At 42.0% G+C, this 20,921-nt stretch overlaps 1 protein-coding gene and 2 non-coding genes across 3 annotated transcripts in view; all 3 read left to right on the forward strand.

Moving 5' to 3' along the window:
- The first annotated feature begins 15,659 nt into the window (after positions 1 to 15,659).
- trnas-uga lies at positions 15,660 to 15,741 on the forward strand. Its single transcript has one exon. It is a non-coding gene; the product is annotated as a tRNA-Ser (tRNA).
- Positions 15,742 to 15,934: 193 nt separating this feature from the next.
- On the forward strand, positions 15,935 to 16,007 carry trnak-uuu. The gene has a single exon. It is a non-coding gene; the product is annotated as a tRNA-Lys (tRNA).
- LOC109105445 overlaps positions 15,989 to 20,921 on the forward strand; it is a 7,089-nt gene continuing 2,156 nt past the window's right edge. The window contains exons 1-6 of the mRNA XM_042777249.1: positions 15,989 to 17,598; positions 17,786 to 19,084; positions 19,268 to 19,481; positions 19,697 to 20,278; positions 20,506 to 20,718; positions 20,860 to 20,921. The exon at positions 20,860 to 20,921 is cut by the window's right edge and continues 231 nt beyond it. Coding sequence (XP_042633183.1) covers positions 17,392 to 17,598; positions 17,786 to 19,084; positions 19,268 to 19,481; positions 19,697 to 20,278; positions 20,506 to 20,718; positions 20,860 to 20,921 — 2,577 coding nt within the window. The 5' untranslated portion in view covers positions 15,989 to 17,391. The remainder of the gene's footprint in view (positions 17,599 to 17,785; positions 19,085 to 19,267; positions 19,482 to 19,696; positions 20,279 to 20,505; positions 20,719 to 20,859) is intronic.

The following is a 20,921-nucleotide window of genomic DNA, read 5'->3' on the forward strand; positions in this document are numbered from 1 at the left end:
GCAATTGGATCTTCTTGTTTGAGAAGTACTTCATGACAAAAATGCTGACGCCTAATCAGATCCAGCAGCTGGGCAGTGTTCTCTGTTTTTCCTTTGGACAATGGGCATTCACATTCTTCCTCCAGCCACTGAGAAGGAGCAGATGGCATGATTTGTTGGCTCTGTGCCAGCAGGGGATGGAGGTGGGAGGCTTCGCCAAGTCATTTTGGACTGGGGGCTGAATTATAATGATGCGGTTGCTCAAGGATTTTTAAAAAAAATGTTTGCCTGCATGAACCTCGGCCCCAATGTGAGATAGAGAAACTACAGACTCTGGATTATGGGGTTTCATTTAACTATCCGTGTTACCACAGTTTAGTGGCATCATCAGGTCAGTATGAGCCCACTGCAGTACCCAGGAGCTACATTTGTGACCCTGGACCAGAAAAATTCATATCATCTTAAGTGTCAATTTTTTCGAAATTGAGATTTATATAAGCTTGAGAATAAATAAGCTTTCCACTGATGTATGGTTTATTAGGATCTGACAATATTTGACCGAGATACAACTATTTGAAAGTCTGGAATCGGAGGGTGCAAAAAAAAAAAAAAAAAAAAAAAATTGATAAAATCGCCTTTAAATTGCCTAAATGGACTTCGGGTGTGCTCATGGAGTAGTTGGTCGCATTGAAACCCCTCTCCCACTTTAACCTTGATAATCCCGTTTGAACTCGCTATTCTATTTGTTATTTTTAACAAAATAATATATGAGAGGGAGAAGAAGCACACACTAGGCCCACAAAGATCGATAAAAATGCCCAAAAGCCCAGGATAAAAGTGCCTCAGCCGCAAAAGCTAACACCCAACCGGACCAAGCTAGCAACATCACGGCTGGCGTGGGAAACGGGGAGCCCCGGGGTAAACCTAAACGCAGACACTGCGGGGGTACTTAAGGCAATAGAGGACTTAAAGTCAGATCTAAAAGGAGACAATGCCAAGCTCAAAACAGGATATTGCCCAACTGGGACAAGAAATCAACGGTAAACTGGACAATATTGCAACCGACGTACTAGGCCTTTCACAGCGGGATGGACGAGGCGGAGGCCCGCGTGAGCCAGGTGGAGGGACTGGGCAGAGGAGGCGACTGAGGCTCTGTGCACCTGTCTTGAACAGCAGAGGAAACCTCCAGATCAAAGTGCTGATTTAGAATCACGATCCAGAAGAAAATAACGTGTGTCTTTGGGGTGCCAGAAGGGACAAGAGGGGGGGATTCTGTAACGAAGTTTATTGAGAAGCTTTTGCGGAGGCCAGCTACAACTACCGGAGGATTTTTAACTTTAAAATACAAACACGCACATCGGGCTCTTGCAAGGTAAACTCTGCCTGGGTGCATCGCCGAGGGCTGTTGTAATTGTAAACTTTCTGGAGTTTTCTACGAAAAGAAATGATCTTGAGGGAAGTGTGTGGAAAAAAGGCAAGATACAGGTGGGCACCGCATTTATACACTTCGACCATGACTACGCACCCGAGATTGTTAAGAGGCGTAGAGAATATAACGCCATTAAAAAAATACTCAAGGACAAAGGCATACATTTCCAAACGCCGTTCACTTACATGAGGATTCATTGGGAGACAGGCCGTGCGCACATACTCCAGCGCTCGGGAAGCTTATAAGGAGTTGAGAGAGACGCGGATTTCAAGTGCAGGAGCCGGTTACAGCCGAAGGAGGGGAACAGCGCAGAGTCTCGTCTTCGGGAGCTATTGGGCTGGCAACCGGCGAGCAGCAGCGGGCCCGTCGTGGCGCTCAGAGCGAAGGTCAAGTTGCAAGAATGCAGAGGGAACAATCCTGATAAAAAGGAGCAGGGCATCAAGCTACAACGCAATGTTTTTCAGGCCAGGGCTTGATTATCTACTACGTGGGAGAGGTCACACTTTATCATTTACGTTGGACTAATAGGATGGACGTGTTTTTACATACAGACACATCTACCGTCTTTTTCGGGGCCTCTCGTCTAGAGAGACTTAACCCTCGACCTGCCAACGGGGTTACATGGGAGGCGGAAGAATCTCTTCTCGTTTGGAAGTCAGTTCATTAAGGTTCATTTTTGTTATTGTTCAATGTGTGTTTTTAGGGGCCGCTATATCATGTAAGGGATTTTGTTATTATAACAGTGTCTTGTGATTTAAAAATTGCTTCTTTGAATGTAAATGGCTTGAGTAGTCCAGTGAAAAAGAAAAAGGGTTCTAGCTAAATTGAGGGGAAAGATGGGTTACAAGTAGCTTTTCTACAGGAGACGCATATGTCCAAGCAAGAACATGATAAATTTAAAAACATTTAGGGTATTCAAATACATTTCATAGCTGGTGTAAAAATGTAGGAAAAAGGGGGGTGGCTACTCTCATTTCCAACTCTTTAAACTTTGAATTAATTTCTGAAAAGGCTCTGATAAAGAAGGCAGATTTATTTATTATAAAAGGGAGAATTGATAATGTTGTGGTTACGTTTGCTAACATTTACGTTCCACCGGAATTAGGAAAGTGACAGGAAATTTTTAAAAAATGCTTTTTGATACAATAATTTCAGTAAGTGAGGGGGATTTTAGTTTGTGCTGGGTGATTGGAATACAATCCCTAAATTATTCTATGGATACAACCAGCTTCAAAAAAAACAAAAAACTGGCAGGTCAAAAGATCTTAATATTTTAATTAAAGAGATGGGTATGTATGATGTCTGGAGGGATTTCCACATGAAAGAGAGAGAGATTTTACCCATTATTTCTCTCACAAATAAAGTCCACTCCAGGATTGACTTCATTTTGATGAACACAACTGACAGGTTTAGGGTGAAGGAATGCAAAATTGGAACATCTAATATATCTGACCACACTGTGGTTTATCTGTCTATTCATTTATCTAATCAACCAAAAAACAACAACTCTATGGCGCTTAAATATAAGCATTCTCAACAGGGAAACCACAGTGAATGACATTAAGAAGGAAATAGGAGAAGTGTGTATGAGGATAATAACAATGGTCAAGTAAATCCTGCTCTGGTTTGGGATACAGGTTTAAAGCAGTAATGAGAGGCAAACTTATCTCAAGAACTGCCTATTTGAAAAAGAATTTAAAACGATTAAAAATATGATGAGTTGGAAAAAGATGCTTAGGAGTTAGAAACTAAAACAACAAGAAAGTACTAATGATCAAGAATTGACTGGACAAATAACAGTTATTAAAAATAATATAAATAATATGATACACGAGGAGATAGAGAAAAATTTAAGATTTTCAAAACAGACTTTTTACGAATCTGGTCCAAAAGCCACAAGAATTCTAGCTAGGCGCCTCCGAAAGCAACAAACTGAAGCACTCAATTACCCAAAATTAGAGACTGACCTTTAACTGATAGTGTAAACTTCCGATATTAATCAAAATCATAAAATCTTTGAAAACTACTATCAAACACTATATACTTCCTCAAAACCAGCGAAATGAAAGTGTTATTACACAGTATTTGGCAGAATTACGACTTGCCCTAAGCACACAGCTAAAATAACGAAGGGAGTGGCTTCACAACAACTCCGTGACTGTTCTTGAATGGCCCAGCCAGAGCCCTGACGGTAAACCCAATTGAGCATCTCTGGAGAGACCTTTTTAAAATGGCTGTCCACCAACGTTTACCATCCCAACCTGACAGAACTGGAGAGGATCTGCAAGAATGGAATGGCAGAGGATCCCCAAATCCAGGGTGGTGAAAAAACTTGGTGATCTTTCCCAAAAAGACTCATGGCTGTATTTGATCAAACAGGGGTGCTTCTTCTACTAAATACTGAGCAAAGGGTCTGAATATTCTTAGGACCATGTGGTGATAATTCAGTTTTTCTTTTTTAATAAATGTGCAAAAATGTCAACAATTCTGTGTTTTTCTGTCAATATGGGGTGCTGTGTGTACATTAATGAGGGTGAAAGAAAGGGGGAAAAAAAAAAAGGAAAAAAAAATAAAAAAAAATGAACTTAAATGATTTTTAGCAAATGGCTTGTAATATAACAAAGAAGTGTGAAAAATTTAAGGGAGTCTGAATACTTTCCGTACTGTGTATATATATATCAATATATATATATAATATATATAATATATATAATGTTTAAGCAATAACATTTAAATTCTAAGTTAAGATTTTAAATTCTTAAATCTTAAGTTAATTCTTACTTCTATGTATTCTGCAATATTCAAGTGTTCATGTCCCTGAGTAATATCTGCATCCACCAAAGCTATGCCCGTAGACAGCAATCCATATGACGGAGGAAGAGGTCTGGTGTGGAGGGTGGATCTGGAACTGAACTCTGTAAAGTTTTGTCTACATCTCTTGATATCTGTCCTTAACAAAAATGCCCACTGAACTACAATTTTCAAACAATTAAAAAGGCATTTGTTTATAAATGTAAACGTAAGGATAGTAAATTCATACATCGATAATTTGGATACTTACAGATCATTTTGGGAAATATAGGTAATATAAGTTACTATGTCTAGAATGCTATAAATATCCTGTTATTAAAATTCCAGCGTAACGCCCGCGGGAAAGCAGTGCTTTGAGGTTACCTTCGTAAATTAGTGTGAAAAAAAAAAAAAAAAAAAAAGTGATACGTGTTATATATTTTTGGAAAGCTGAGATTCTTGCGATTCGAATGATACTAAACTATTTAAGAAAACCCATTAACAAAGCAGAGGGTACAATCAGTGTCTTTTGTCTGGACCAGGAACAACAACCGGAAAAAAAAACAAAAAAAGAAAACAGAAACTGAGGAAATCACCTATAATCCCTTTAGTTTGTCCAAAAATCCATTACATTCCAAAAAAAAAACGGTGTTTGTTGTCGTCCTGTTTTGTAGTTACACTGGAAAGGGTCCAGACTATCCAATTCAGTGAAATATTAGTCCATAGCAAATGATATGTTGATAAACATCCACAGACTGAAGTAGTATCATTTCAGATTAGCCGATAGATAGAGCAATCAATACATCTGTGTTTCCTCACGTTGTAAACTTGTGTTGCCTGCAGAGATCACGAAAACAATGGGTCTTAAAATGGCCGCTGAAACTCTGCCCTTTTGATAGACACCTCTCTTGAGCCCAATAGCTGCTTCTATGAGGTGTTTTATGGACAGTTATAGCCAATAAGCGTTCACCTTCAACGTGGACTGTTGGGTCAGCCTCTCTTTGATGGACAATAGATCGAGCCTATTGCATCAGAGTTTGGAAAATGACGGTCGTTTCTGATAGCCAATGAAAATTCTGAAAAAGATTAATATGCATTTTTAGTCGGGGGGATCAAACTATCAACACATAGCTCCGTGCGCAAAGTGAGACACGAGCTCGTGCGTCATGCGCCATGGGGCGGGTGCATAAGTCACTCATATAGTGGACCGTTTCTCAGGGAGTTTTGAGCTTGGAGAAAGTTTGACGAAGAGAGAAATGGCGAAGAGAACGACGAAGACAAACTTTTCACTCGAAGAAGTTGTGGAACAATGCACTCGGCGTGACAGTGATGAGTCGGAAAGATGACATTAGTGACGAAGAGCGCAGTCTCATCTGGTGACTCCATAGAGGGAGGATCTGGTTTTGGGACGGGGGAGGACGTCACTCTCGACAAGTAAGTGTTTCATTTATATTTGATAACATTTACTGTATGTACTGAGGTGTGTGGTGAGACCGTGTCCGTTGTTGTTGGTTCACGGTTTTATTCGCTCATACAAAACGTTTGGATTTTGGTGGCGCGCATGTATGCACGACGGGGCCAGGATTCGATGTTATCCTGGTTTTGTTTGTGTGTTTGAGGCGTCACGCTTTCGACAATGTTTTGTTAGCGCTGTGTATTCATCCCTTTGTGTTTTGTGTGCGTTTGGAGATGCGTCATGCCTATTATGACAGTGCGTTTTTGTTAGTGTGAGCATGTATACCATGCGTTGCCATGTGTTTGTGTGTGCTGTGTTGTGTGTGTGTGTGTTTGAAACGTCACGCTTTCGACGGTGTTTTGGGTTAGCGCGTGTATCCATCCCTTTGTTTGTGGGTGCGTTTGGGAGATGCGTCCCATGCCTGTCGACCGTGTTTTTTGTGTGAGCATGTATCCATGCCTTTGTTTGTTTGTTGTGTGTGTGTGTGTGTGGTGTGTGTGTGTGTGTGGTGTGTGTTGGCATGTATACTCATGCACCGGTTGTAAATGTCTAATTGTTTGATTGCATGTTTCTGTTTATTTATGTGTGAGCATGGGGGAAAAAAAAAAGTAGAATACAGAAAAGATGTAAATGTTTTGTAAAATTATTTTTTTTTTTTTTATCACAGACAATCACCTGACACTGAATCAGATGAAGACCTGGGAGCCAGTGGGAGAGAGACACAAGAGATGTGTTTATGTTCAACAATCCACACAGCCCATACTGGGGATACCATTCAGAGGAGAGTCAAAGATGAGGATGGGCATTGGGTGTTGTGGGACATCTCTGTTCCACCAGCAGTGAAAGAGTACAACCGGTAGGTGTTATATAATCAACCATCTTTTTATTCGTATTTGAAAATAAAATAAAATGTGGCTCAATGTGTTGTTTTGTTCTGTCCATACAGGTGCATGGGTGGAGTGGATCTCTCTGATGCCCTGATCAGCTATTACAAAGTCATCTACAAGACCCAGAAGTGGTACTTCATGGACATTGCCATTGTGAATGCCTTCCTTCTTTACAAGGTTATCACTAAAGGTAAAAAGACAGGTACCAATGCACCAGAAGGCATTCAGAGAGAGACTCTTGTTGAAGAGCTGCTCCATCGCCTCCATCACCCACTCCACCACAGAGCACATCACAAGGCCTGTACATATAAGTGGAGACCACCGCACCACAGGTCGTCTGAGGTGCAGACATTGCCATGCAAAGACACCTGTGAAGTGCTCTTCTTGTGATGTGCCTTTGTGCTTTTTGCCAAGTCGTGATTGTTATAATGAGTGGCATGTTGCCAATAACTTGTAACTTATGGTTTTTTTTATAACTACTTTTTTTTTTTGTAAATAGGTTATATAGTGTAATACATTAGTGTGGTTTAATATATATATATATATTATATATATTATATATATATATAATATATTATATTTATATTATTAGTTATTATATATATAAATAAATAAAAAAAACATAGCACTTGTTTTGTCTCTTTATTTGCACAAAGTTTAGTGTCAAGAATTGAAAAAAAAAAAAAATGATTGACAGTGAATCTGGATAAGGAAATAGAATAGCCCTGAGTGTAACCTTTCATTAGAGACCAAAAATTATGACTGTAAGTTGAAGCATTCAAAAATTACTGCCTTTTATGTGTCAATGGTTACAAAGGGCTATTTGGAGTCTCCAAGTGGCCTTTTTTGGGGGAGGCGCCTAGACATAAACTTATTATAAACATGTGTAATACACAAAATTTTCTAAGGTACTGTTAAAAAATTGGGTAAATTTTGCTTGGTAAGGCTTCATGCTTTGATCCCATTGTGTTTTCCAGCTAATAGCTCCCAACAATAGTCATCTGCAGGCATCTATTTATAAATAAAATGTAGGCGGAATGTTTTTTTCCCCCTTTTTTACTGTGTTCCAAATTATATTACTCAATATCAGTAAGTCTTACAGTGATTTCTGACTATTTAGGAAGAAACCTTAGAGTGTCACTTTCAAAAATATACCAAAACCATGCATATACTCCAAAATGGTTCAAGAAACAATGTGCAATTTACTTTGGGTATGTCTTTTTTTTAGGCGTTTTTGCTAAAAAATTTGACCGGATCTTATTAAAAAAAAAATGTTGTTGATTATCTTACCTTGATCTAAACTTGTCAAAATCTATGTTGTAGTCTATCATTACAAATTTTAGAAAAGTTAGCTGTTTTGTCACAATGGTAGAAAATTTAAACAAAAGAAAAAAGAACAGCATATTTTACGGTGATCTAAAAGAAAATGCATCAGACATGGTCGTGTTAAAACACCAGCATAAAATACTTGTCAAAATCTATGTTGAACTCTACCATTAGCTACGATTTTAAATAGCTAGTGTTTTGACACGATGGTATAAAAAGTTAAACAAAAGAAAATATGTTGAACTCTACCATTAGCTACAATTTTAAAAAGCTAGTGTTTTGACACGATGGTAGAAAAAGTATTAGCTCAGGGAGTGCTCCGGTCAAAACCTGACACGATGGTAGAAAATGTTAATGGAGGGAGAAAACATAGTTTTAGATGTTAGTTATGGGGGTTGAAGTAATGTTTTGATTAGTTGGTAAACATCATTTCTCAATTGATGAAAACATTCTATCTTTTTTTAACATTAGACCGGCATTTTTTACTTTAAAATTAGGATAGCCTATACAAGTTTTTCTAAACAATCACCTGTAAGCCACAGGTAAAAAACTGCTGTTTGGTTTGTTTTATTTTAGTTTAGTTATTCAAACTTAATTATGTAGTCTAATTCCTTTAATCAGTCTTTTATTTTTGTCAATCTTAACTTCTAGCATGCCCATTAGCTCTCAATGGCGCCGCACACGGGGCTGATTTTCAGTGCTTGGCTCTCCAGTGTTTGTACTGTTTTTGTTCGTTTTTCCTGTTTTTTGTTTAACAAACACGATGAGTTTCACCAGGGAAGAACTGCTGAACATTCGGCAGAACACACCACAAGATCTTTTACCTGATTTCAATTATTCAGACATTTTACTGAACGTTGGTTATCGGAGGAGCAGCGGGTGCTGATCAAATGCTACAGGACGTGCACACACAGGGAAAGCGAGCGGGAGAGGGAGCGCTTGTCAGACTCAGGAAGTTCTTCCTTGCCCTATCATCCATCCGGCAAAATCTCCACTCTCTACCCAACAAAACGGACCGAACTCCTTCTGCTCTTTCAGACAAATAAGGATTTCTCACACTCTGCTGCTCTGTGTTTCACGGAAACCTGGCTGAATGACGCCATACCGGACAACCCGCTCCATCTACCAGACTTTCAGCTGTTTAAAGCAGATCGCGATGCAGAATCAACAGGGTAATCGTGCGGCGGTGGGACATGCTTTTACATCAATGAACGGTGGTGTACCGATGTAACTGTGTTAAAGAAGATGTGCTGCTCAGATCTAGAAGTGCTCTTTGTCAACTGCAAGCCGTTCTATTCGCCGCGGGAGTTTCACTCGTTTATTTCTGGTGAGTGTTTACATTCCTCTGCAAGCGCACGTAAGCCTGGCTTTACAGAAACTCGCTGATCAGATCACGGAGACAGAACAGCAACACCCAGACTCTGTTTTAATCATTCTTGGGGTCTATAAAGGGAATCTCTCCTGTGGACTGCCAAAATACAGACAGCATGTTACATGTCCCACCAGAAGACAGTAACATCTTGGATCACAGTTACACACCACAATGAAGGATGCATATCACTCTGTTCCACGAGCAGCTTTGGGGCTGTCTGATCACTGTCTGGTTCATCTTATACCGACTACAAGCAGAAACTTAAATCTGCTAAACCTGTAGTAAGGACTGTGAAGAGATGGACCAGTGAAACAGAGCAGGATTTACAAGCTTGTTTTGACCTCACAGATTGGAGTGTTTTTGAAGCTGCTACCACTGATCTGGACGAACTCAAAGAGACTGTGACATCTATGTGGTAAGGACTGTGGATATATGCCTTTCCTACCAGGACTTATTTAACATTCAACAATGATAAGCCATGGTTTACAGCAAAACTCAGACATGTCCGTCAGGCCAAAGAGGATGCCTACAGAAATTGGGGACAGAGTCTTGTACAATCAGGCCAGGAACACACTGAACAAAGAGATTAGAGTGGCTAAAAAGACCTACGCTAAAAAGTTGGAAGACCAGTTTACTTCTAACTACTTAACTTCAGTGTGGAGAGGACTGAGAGCCATCATTAACTACAAGAAACCATCCCCCTGCACTGAGGCTAATCGATGACTTGCTAACGACCTGAATGAGTTTTATTGTAGATTTGAAACCCCCAACACCCATTCTGACCATCTCTCTACACGACCTTTAACACCTCCTGCAATCCCCCTCTCCACAACTCCTGCTCTTCAAATCTGTGAAGATGATGTGCACCAGGTCTTCAGGAAGAACAAAAGAAGAAGAAAAGCACCAGGCCCAGATGGCGTTACACCAGCCTGTTTGAAAACCTGTGCTGACCAGCTGGCCCCCCATCTTTTCACAGATCTTCAACAGATCTCTGGAGTTGTGTGAAGTGCCTTCCTGCTTCAAACGCTCCACCATCATCCCCATTCCAAAGAAACCCAAGATTACAGGACTTAATGACTACAGACCCATGACTCTAACATCCGTTCGTCATGAAGTCGTTTGAAAAACTGGTTCTGGCTTATCTGAAAGACATCACTGGACCCTTACTGGACCCCCTGCAGTTTGCTTACCGAGCAAACAGGTCCGTGGATGATGCAATCAACATGGGATTGCACTTCATCGTGCAACATCTGGACAAAACAGGGACTTATGTGAGGATCCTTTTTGTGGACTTTAGTTCGGCTTTCAACACCATTCTGACCATCTCTCTACACGACCTTTAACACCTCCTGCAATCCCCCTCTCCACAACTCCTGCTCTTCAAATCTGTGAAGATGATGTGCACCAGGTCTTCAGGAAGAACAAAAGAAGAAAAGCACCAGGCCCAGATGGCGTTACACCCAGCCTGTTTTGAAAACCTGTGCTGACCAGCTGGCCCCCATCTTTTCACAGATCTTCGACAGATCTCTGGAGTTGTGTGAAGTGCCTTCCTGCTTCAAACGCTCCACCATCATCCCCATTCCAAAGAAACCCAAGATTACAGGACTTAATGACTACAGACCCATGGCTCTAACATCTGTCGTCATGAAGTCGTTTGAAAAACTGGTTCTGGCTTATCTGAAAGACATCACTGGACCCTTACTGGACCCCTGCAGTTTGCTTACCGAGCAAACAGGGTCTGTGGATGATGCAATCAACATGGGATTGCACTTCATCCTGCAACATCTGGACAAAACAGGGACTTATGTGAGGATCCATTTTGTGGACTTTTAGTTCGGCTTTCAACACCATCATCCCAACAGCCCTCCAGACCAAACTGACCCAGCTCTCTGTTCCTAGCTCTATCTGTCAGTGGATCACCAGCTTTTTTTGACAGATAGGCAACAGCTAGTGAGATTGGGGAAATTCATGTCAAACAGCCACTCCACCAACACTGGTGCCCCTCAGGGATGTGTTCTCTCCCCACTACTCTTCTCGCTGTACACCAACGACTGCACTTTTAAAGAACCTTTTGTCAAGCTCCTGAAGTTTGCAGATGACACCACAATCATCTGCCTCATTCAGGATGGTGATGAGTCTGCTTACAGACAAGAAGTTAAGCAGCTGGCTGTCTGGTGCAGTCTTAACAACCTGGAGCTGAACACGCTCAAAACAGTGGAGATGATCGTGGACTTCAGAAGAAACCCCCCTGCACTCCCCCCGCTCATCATTATGTACAGCACTGTGGCTGCAGTGGAGTCATTCAGATTCCTGGGAACCACCATCTCTCAGGACCTGAAGTGGGACAATCACATTGACTCCATTGTGAAAAAGGCCCAAAAAGGTTGTACTTCCTTCGCCAGCTGAGGAAGTTTAACCTGCCACAGGAGCTGCAGAAACAGTTCTACTCAGCTGTCATTGACTCTGTACTGTGCACTTCAATTACGTGGCTGGTTTGGTTCAGCTACAAAATCAGACATCAGAAGACTACAGAGAATGGTTCGGACTGCTGAAAGGATTATTGGTACTCCCCTGGCTACCCTTCAAGAACTGTATACATCCAGAGTGAGTAAGAGGGCTCAGAAAATCACTCTGGATTCCTCACATCCAAGTTACCCCATCTTTGAATTTTTGCCATCTGGCCGGCGCTTCAGAGCTGCAAATACCAGGACAGTCAGGCACAAGAACAGTTTCTTCCCCCAGGCAATCTACCTCATGAACAGTTAAATGTTCCCCATTTATGCAATAAAAATGTGCAGTATCCTTATATTTATTTGTTACCCCTCCATCCTAGTACATCCGTGCATCTTACTCAATCCTATTCCATTATCATTTATAGCACAATTGTTTATACACTTATTTATTTGCAAAAGGTTTTTTTTTTTGACTGTGTGTTGTTGTCTCTGTGTACTGGAAGCTAAAACAAATTCCTTGTATGCACAAGCATACTTGGCAATAAAGCTCTTTCTGATTCTGATTCTCTATATCAGTTAAAACACACGTATGTGCATACAAATATTTAACTGGAATGAAAGCAAATGTATACTGCATAATAAAATCAGTATTTCTCTTTGATTTTCTTGTCGTAAGACTTGTTATCAGTTAAAATAGACGTACAACATCTAAACTTTTACAACATTACACAAAAATTTTATTTAGTTATTCACGCTTAATTTAGTAGTCTATGTCACGACTACCTGGCTCACAGTAGCATGACATAGGGAAGACCACACAGCTTGTTAAGTTAAATCCAAAATAATATATTAAAACATTAAATTATACAATGAAATCATAATTTGAATCAATAAATGTACTAAGTCAGTAATTGAGAAGCAAGAGAAAACTAATCAAAAGTGTAGTGCAGATCAGTAAAGTGTAAACTATGTGCAATGCAAAAAAGAGTAGGATGGTGCTGCCACCAGCCTGGAGGCCAGAGCAAAGCAGAGACATGCAGCCCAGAGCAACGCGAGAACAACTGGCAGGAGATATTTTTAAACAGACCCGCCAATCAGCTACTGTCAGATGGACCGAAAACAGACAGCTCCCCCTTCAGATTGGGGGGAGAGAGACGGCCCAAACATATTCTGTCCATGGTGGAGTCAGCACACCCAGCACAACAAAGCCGGGCGTGACATCTAATTCCTTTAATCGGTCTTTTATTTTTGTCAATCTTAACTTCTAGCATGCTTTATCTGTCACAAACCACTATTGAGACTGAGAGTTTAGTGCAAGTGAACAGTTTATTTACAAGTGGTAATGTGACAAGGTGTTATTGAAAGGATAAGTTCCAGAGCTCTGGAGATAAACACAGAGAGTCAGCTTAGGTATGTCACAGGAGATCGTTGTTGGGATATCTGAGGACATAGGAAAGACAGGTTAAAAGTGAGAGGTCGGGCACCAGTTCATGGCTGTGAATGGTAGACTGGACACATGATATGGCATATCTTTATATATGTGCATGTGTGTGTGTGTGTGTGTGTGTGTGTGTGTGTGTGTGTGTGTGTGTATGTATGTAAAAGTTCTTGTATGTGTAGGCCTGGAGAGTCGCTACTCCTGGCATCAAATCTAGGTGCCTCAGTCTGGAGGATTGTAATAGCGATAGACAGCAAGTTGCCATGGAGACAGCCTTGATCAGGTCCCAGACAGTCAACAATCAGCAGGTGTCTGTGGAAGTGGGGGGAGGAACGCAAGAGCGTCTCACTGCAGTGCTCTTCCGGGGAGTTGTTGTTCCAACAGCGGCCTTGGCTGAGGCCAGTGCTGGTTGAGGGGAGCCGAAAGCGGATAAGATTGGGATTGTTTGGTCTTGGGGTGAGTAGCCGCATTCCAATTTACACGACTACTCTCTTAGTCCATTCTGGTCTCCAAATCGATCCATTTGCCTTTGCAAAGCCGTGAGCTTCTCCGTGATGTTATCCATTATGCGGTTAATAGTCCCAGTCTCAGTGCTGACCGCTATGCCCACTGCTCTATAATCAATGCAAGGGCTCAAGCCCCCGTCCTTCTTGCCCATGAAGAAGAAGCCGGAGGCAGTCGGTGAGCTGGATGGTTGGATGAATCCTTGCTTGAGGGCCTCCTTGATGTAATCCTCCATAGCCTTGCGCTCCGGGATGGATAGTGGATAGATTCGACCCTTAGGGAGTTTAGCATCAGGCAGCAGGTCGATGGCACAGTCCCATGGCCTGTGAGGTGGTAAGTGGGTGGCTGCCTGCTTGCTGAACACATCCTGGAACACCACATAATCAGGTGGGATTGCCAAAGTTTAGCCAAAAGTTCACTGACCAGTCAGAGGATGTGTGTCCTGTTGAACCTTTTTAACGACAAACATCTGGAGAATTTACATAGGGGCATCTGACCGATTGTTAGGTAAAGTTCTTGAAGATAATAATTTTCAAGTAAAAAAACAGGAATGTTAATCATATAGGCTTGATATGGTGGTTGTGTTTTAACAGCAGTTCAGGATGATCTTATATACATAGAGAAAAGGCAATAACAACAAAGTGAAATAAACAGGATCAGGTCGGGGGGGTGGGGGTGGAGGGTAGGGGCTGATTGTTTTTAACAAGACAGTCTATGCTATAGGAAAATGTTGTTTAATTTGAGTTAATTTAGTTTATTTAAGTTACAATAAAACATTATTTTTATTCACACCTCGATTTTTCAAGCCTCAACACAAACATACATTGCAAATGCAAACAAGTACACAAACGCAAACATACAATCACAAACACACACACACACAAACGTAAACACAGAGAACATGAACATACAAACAAACATGAACATACAGACTAAAACTTACAAACAAACACAAATATACACCCAAACGAAATCAAGTACACAAACATGCAAACAAACAAACTAGGTCAAAAACACAAACATACACGCAAAACAAATACTCACACAAACAAACAAAAACAAACATACTGTACAAACAAACATACAAACACAAACATAATGTACAAACAAACATACAAACATAAACAACAGACACAAAAATACAAATGCAAACATACTGTACAAACAAACATACAAACAAAAACTTACAAACAAACACAAATATACACCCCAAACTCAAACAAGTACATAAACATACAAAACAAAAAAACTAGGACACAAACACAAACATACAAACATAAGCATACTGTACAAACAAACATACAAATGCAAACAACAAACACAAACATACAAATGCAAACATACAAACATACAAACTAAAAATTACAAACAAACACAAATATACAGCCCCAAACTCAAACAAGTACACAAACATACATAAAACAAACCAGGTCACAAACACAAACATACAAGCAAAAACAAACACTTACACAAAAATACAAAGAAACACAAACATACTGTACAAACAAACATACAAATGTAAACAACAAACACAAACATACAAACATTCTGTACAAACATACAAACGTAAACAACAAACACAAACATACAAACACAAAAATACCTATATTAGATTGAAAATGAGCTGTCATAAGGAGTGGTTAAGGCAATGGACTAGAAATCCATTGGGGTTTCCCGCGCAGGTTCGAACCCTGCCGACTACGGGGGTGGTTCGGCAAGTTACTTTAGCTTTCTGTCATGATTTCTGTCAGCTCGTTCGGAAAGAGCGCTCATGAAGTGAACTGAGTGAGTAGAATAAGACAGACCTACGAAATGTGCAGTGCCGTGGTTTCACAGGGCCAGCACTGAAAAAACCCCATTCCAAAGGAGGAGACGTGGCAGACTGATTTCATCTGGTTCGGACAGCTGTTTATCTGCTTGCAGGGCTAGCTTGCAATCTACGCTGGGTGACTGAGCTGGCTAGGTTGCAAGCAGGTCAGGCAGCAGTGTTGCACACAAACAGGGCAGAGTGTGTGACTTTTTTCTGTAGTCGTGGCCGAGTGGTTAAGGCGATGGACTTGAAATCCATTGGGGTTTCCCCGCGCAGGTTTGAACCCTGCTGTCTACGGGGGTGGTTCGGCGAGTTACTTTAGCTTTCTGTCATGATAATTGTGCTTTCTAAGGCATCTGTCCTTCGCTCTCTCTGCCACAATTGCTTGTGGCTTTCATCCCGTAGCGGGGGTAGCAAATTAGTTTCTTCTGGGCAGCTTGTGGTGAAAACTGCTGTGATATAAAACGTAAGCAGCTTTCACTGCGCAAGAGCCTGGATAGCTCAGTCGGTAGAGCATCAGACTTTTAATTTGAGGGTCCAGGGTTCAAGTCCCTGTTTGGGTGTAGGGTCTTCTTCTTTTTGGCGGCCTCAGCATGCTATCATGTCGGTCCATCTCTGCTGCTGACTATCTACTAGAGTGGCGTTCCGCTGTGGACCTGTGCGTCTCCCTTGCTTGGCACACCTGATTCTGATGGTCAACTCGTTAGGAAAGAGCGCTCATGAAGTGAACTGAGTGAGTAGAATAAGACAGACCTACGAAATGTGCAGTGCCGTGGTTTCCCAGGGCCAGCACTGAAAAACCCCATTCCATATGAGGAGACGTGGCGGCCTGATTTCATCTGGTTCGGACAGCTGATTTATCTGCTTGCAGGGCTAGCTTGCAATCTACGCTGGGTGACTGAGCTGGCTAGGTTGCAAGCAGGTCAGGCAGCAGTGTTGCACACAAACAGGGCAGAGTGTGTGACTTTTTTCTGTAGTCATGGCCGTACCTTCCAGCGATCGGACTGCTGAACACTTCCTAACACTTCCTAACACATTTGAATACTTCCGTACAAGTTCGCAACACTTCCTAACAAAGTCAGAACGAAAGTTCGAACACCTCCTAAATTAATCCGAACAGGTCCTAACGCAAATCCGAAACTTTCGAACAGATGGGGCAAAGGAGCCAATCAATTCCTACCAAGAGGAAAGAGCCAATCAGCAATCGAGTTGACATGCCAATCTCGCCGCTGATTGGCTGAATGAGTTTCGTGATATTCCAGCTGTTTGTAACTCACTGGACATCTGTTATCCGGAGATTCAAGGTAAGCGTTATCACAATACAAATCCGTGACATCAGTGTTAACCTATTTGTTCAAACATTAATTCATGATTTGGAATAAAGATTATTCTGATCGTTCTACGCTTGCGTAGCAAGGCAAGCTAATTTAACGTGTCGCTAACTGATGCTTGTTAAGCCTTCGATTCATAACAAGTTTTTATTTTCTATATCTTTGCAAGAATTTCATTTCATCATTCAGTATTCCAAGTATTCATTCCCTATGTTATTTCAGTCATGGCTGAGTGATTCTTTACTGAATGTATTTAAATCTTTTACTATTCCAGGTATTCATTAAATATCTAGTTTTTTCCCCTTTCTTACTTTATATACAAACACAGTTTTTATAATTATACATAAAAAGCTATTTGCAATTTTTTGTAAGTAGGAACATATTTACTGCAGAAAACTATTAACCTGCCACATATTTCACCACTCAACATGTCTGCTTTTGTATACTTAATGTGAGTCTTTATATATATGTGTGTGTGTGTGTGTGTGTGTGTGTGTGTATATGTATGTATGTATGTATGTATATATAAATATAAAACTCCAATAAACTCCTTTCTACTGTTGCTATATTAACACATATTTAACCTCATTGATTTGTTCCCCAATATTGTTCAGATATGACCAAAACAGGTAAATCCTCTGCTTATTGGAACGACATCTGCCTCAGGTATGCCCAGGGCACCTTCCAGTTCAGTACAGGAAAAAGGCCTGGAAGCAGAAAATGGAAGGAGGTCCTGGAGCGGATTGATGCCTGTCCCCTGCAAAGGGGGAATAAGGTGGACCTGTTTGGCAGGCACATAGTGTGCACTTGTGGGTTCCATAAGGTAGGTATATGATATAATATATCAAAGGCATGATAAGTCCCTGTATCATATAATACACTATTTTATGCACCAACCCCTGATATATTCTCAGAATATATTCTCAGTACAGTTCTGCAGAGTAATTGGTGTAATTATTTAACATGAATAGTATGACCTTCTTTTGTTCCTAATATTAATTTTCTCCCAGTCAACAGATAAGGTCTTGATTGAGTCAGGGCCTAAGGTAAAGGCAGGCGGCAGCTCAGAGGAGACAGGGACATCACAGGAAGTACATGGGGTGAAGTGTTCTCTGTGTAGTGTGGTTGTGGAGGCAGAGAAGTTCTCCGAGCACCTCTCTGACCACCACGTTGAAGAGAGGTGTGACAGCTGTGGGGTCAGGGTCCAGGGAACCGTCGGACTCCTCCAACACATTGAGTCGAGCCATTATGGGGCTCTATTGGCTCCACGTGTCAGCCCTTCAAAAAATCACACACCATCTCCGTGCCCCTCACCATCTCCACGGCTGCCTCCACCTCCACAGCACTTGCCGTCTCCAATGCCAGTACCAGTGTCTCCATCCCCAGGGCCCACTCCATTCCCACACCACTCTCCAGCTCCAAAACCCTCACCACCACCTCCACGGCGCTCTCCATCTCCACAGTCCACTCCATCCTCACATCCAGTACCCTCACTGCAGCCTACACCATCTCTGCCTCAGGCTATTACTGACTGGGAGAGCTTTCTTCCCAGTCAGTTCAAGAGAGTCCTCCAGCCAGCAGATTGGGTGTGGATTGCCAAGTGCCTGTATGAGCCCACAGGGCAGCTGAGGCAGAAGATCCAGGTGAACTGGTTTTATCCACCGATGCAGCCCAAGCCATGTCCTCCTGAGCCCGGGTGGTACTTCCGACAGAGGATGTTCTTGTGGGCACCAATGAGGATGTGGGGCATTCCTCTTAAATGCCCACAGTGTGGCCGGAAGATGCACCATTCAGGAATTTACCCAAAGGTCAGGGAGGTGATTGACATGGATAGCCGCTATTACCTTGTGGGTGGGGACTATCCACGCTGCAGTGCATGCAAGTTGCCAGTATGCCCATGGAGCCAGGACATCCTTTCACAACTGGATGTGGCACACAGGACCATGTTTCCAGCGGTGCTGACCACTCAGCTAGCCCTGGACAGGAAATGTGTGACTTTCCTCAGGCCAAGGACCAGTGGTAACAGTTCCTCCTACTTCCAGTCAGCAGTAGAGGAAGCCCACAGTGAGGAGTGGGCACGACGCACCATCCAGTACCTCTCTGATTGTGAGCATCATTTGAGAAAGGTTACCCTGGTCCAATCTGCAACGGCACCTGCCTTTTCTGCACCCGCACCCTTCAGGCCACTTCCACTCGCCCAGTGGTTTGAGACTGTCCACTCCAACGATATCCTCAGCCATTTGGACGAGATGAAGGGGGTGATTACCTCCACCTATGGCCGAATCCTGAAGATGGATTCTACAAAGAAGGTACAATACATGAAGGTTTCAGCATGAGGTTTATTTTCAGCCAGAAAGAATTTCAACATGATGACAAATGTTGTGTTATATACATTTGTGTTATATATATTGTAATGTACCATAACAATTCAAAGAAAATGTATAATTAAGCTTGTCAGAATGTCTTTATTTTTCCTTCTTTTTGTTTTTCAGATCACCAAAAAGCTGGCTGGTGGCATTGGGGACACAGCTGCATGGATGACCAACATTGGCAATGAGCTCGGCCAGGTTCTGAACAGTGTTCTGACAACAGCTGAAGGCGCAGGACTGGAGGAGCTGTGCCAGGGCGTCGTCAAACGCTACCAGAATGCTGGCGAGCCAGAGCCTGAGGTCATCTATGTTGACCGGGATTGCTGCAGTCAGTCAGGTGAGATTTTCAAATTACTACTTTATCAAATGTGCACTGCAATATATTTTATAAAAGTTAATAGTGGTGTAAAAAAGTTCCCCTTTCCCTATTGGTGATGGTAATTAGTATTATTATTACAGCCAGTGTATTAAAAATTTTAATAAATTATATTGACTGAAAAGTATGTTTGAAATTAAATCAAATGCATGTTTTTTATTTTTTCTCCTCCACAGGTGCATCTGCAGTGTTAAAACTTTTTCGGCCATGGAAGTCTATTGTAAGGCTAGATATCTTCCATTTTATGAGAAGATTCAACTGTGGCCTTACTACAGAGCACCACCCTCTCTATGGTACCTTTTGTTCAAAACTTTCCTCCTGTATCTTTGAGTGGGATCAGGAGGATGTGAAAGTACTTAAGGCGGCCAAGAGAGGGGAGTGGAAGTGCAGCCATGGTGGAAAGGCTCCCACTGAGGCACAGCTCATGGCCAGCATCAGCCCAGGTGAACTCGCGAAGCACTGTAGGCGGCGGACACGCAGGGCTGAGGAGATCCGGGCCATGATTTCAGGGCTGCTGGAATCAGTGTGGGAGCTAACTGACACTACAGGGTTTCGCCTGGTTAACCCTGACAGCATGCACCATGTCTGGGAGATGCAACAAAAACACCTCGAGTGCATCCAGGACCCTCCACATGTAGAGTTGTACACAAAGACGGGGACACTCCAGAAGGGTGGCAAAGTCCTAAACGTGCTTAGGTGTGGCAGGGGGTCATCCTCGCTGGAGAGTTTTCACCGCCACCAGTGTGCCTTCATTCCTGGTAAATTCTCAATGTTAAATTGCAGTATGTTTTGTAGATTTTTACGTTGAAAAGATCGCTATTGTGTCAACAACAGAACCCTGGGTGCTACCTGGATTTGGCTTGTTTTCATGGAATTTACTATCAGTCTCATTATTATGTGTTACTGTTCTATAACTGTGTCATTAAATTTGTATGTCCTCAGTTTAAAATAATTGCTGACTGAATCTGTGCATTTTCATTCTTAGGATGGAGATGCAATGCCATGCACACACAAATGTACATGTTAGAGGGGGCCTCGAGGTGGAACATGAGCCGGGCAAAAGAAGCTGTATCTGTGGTGGGGGCCTCAACCCTCAGGACATTTGATGTCTGCACAATGTCTCATTTAAACAGCATGAGCCAACGGGTCCTTGGTCGGGCTTTGATGCCAGAATTTACCCCTCCAGGAAAACCCACTGGTAAGATATCTCACAGGGAAATGCTGAGCATTGGAGTATTTCTCTCTCTCCTGTATTTGTTTGTTTGTGTGTGTGTGTGTGTGTGTGTGTGTGAGTGTGTGTGTCCTCTCCCCATTAACAATGTGGTATAAATTATTGCAGGGGAGCGCATTGCAGTGGAGTACTTGTTGGCCCAGTCCAATAGAGGCGACCAGTTGATTGCA

Source organism: Cyprinus carpio, chromosome A20 (assembly GCF_018340385.1).
Source record: "Cyprinus carpio isolate SPL01 chromosome A20, ASM1834038v1, whole genome shotgun sequence".
Taxonomy (NCBI): domain Eukaryota; kingdom Metazoa; phylum Chordata; class Actinopteri; order Cypriniformes; family Cyprinidae; genus Cyprinus; species Cyprinus carpio.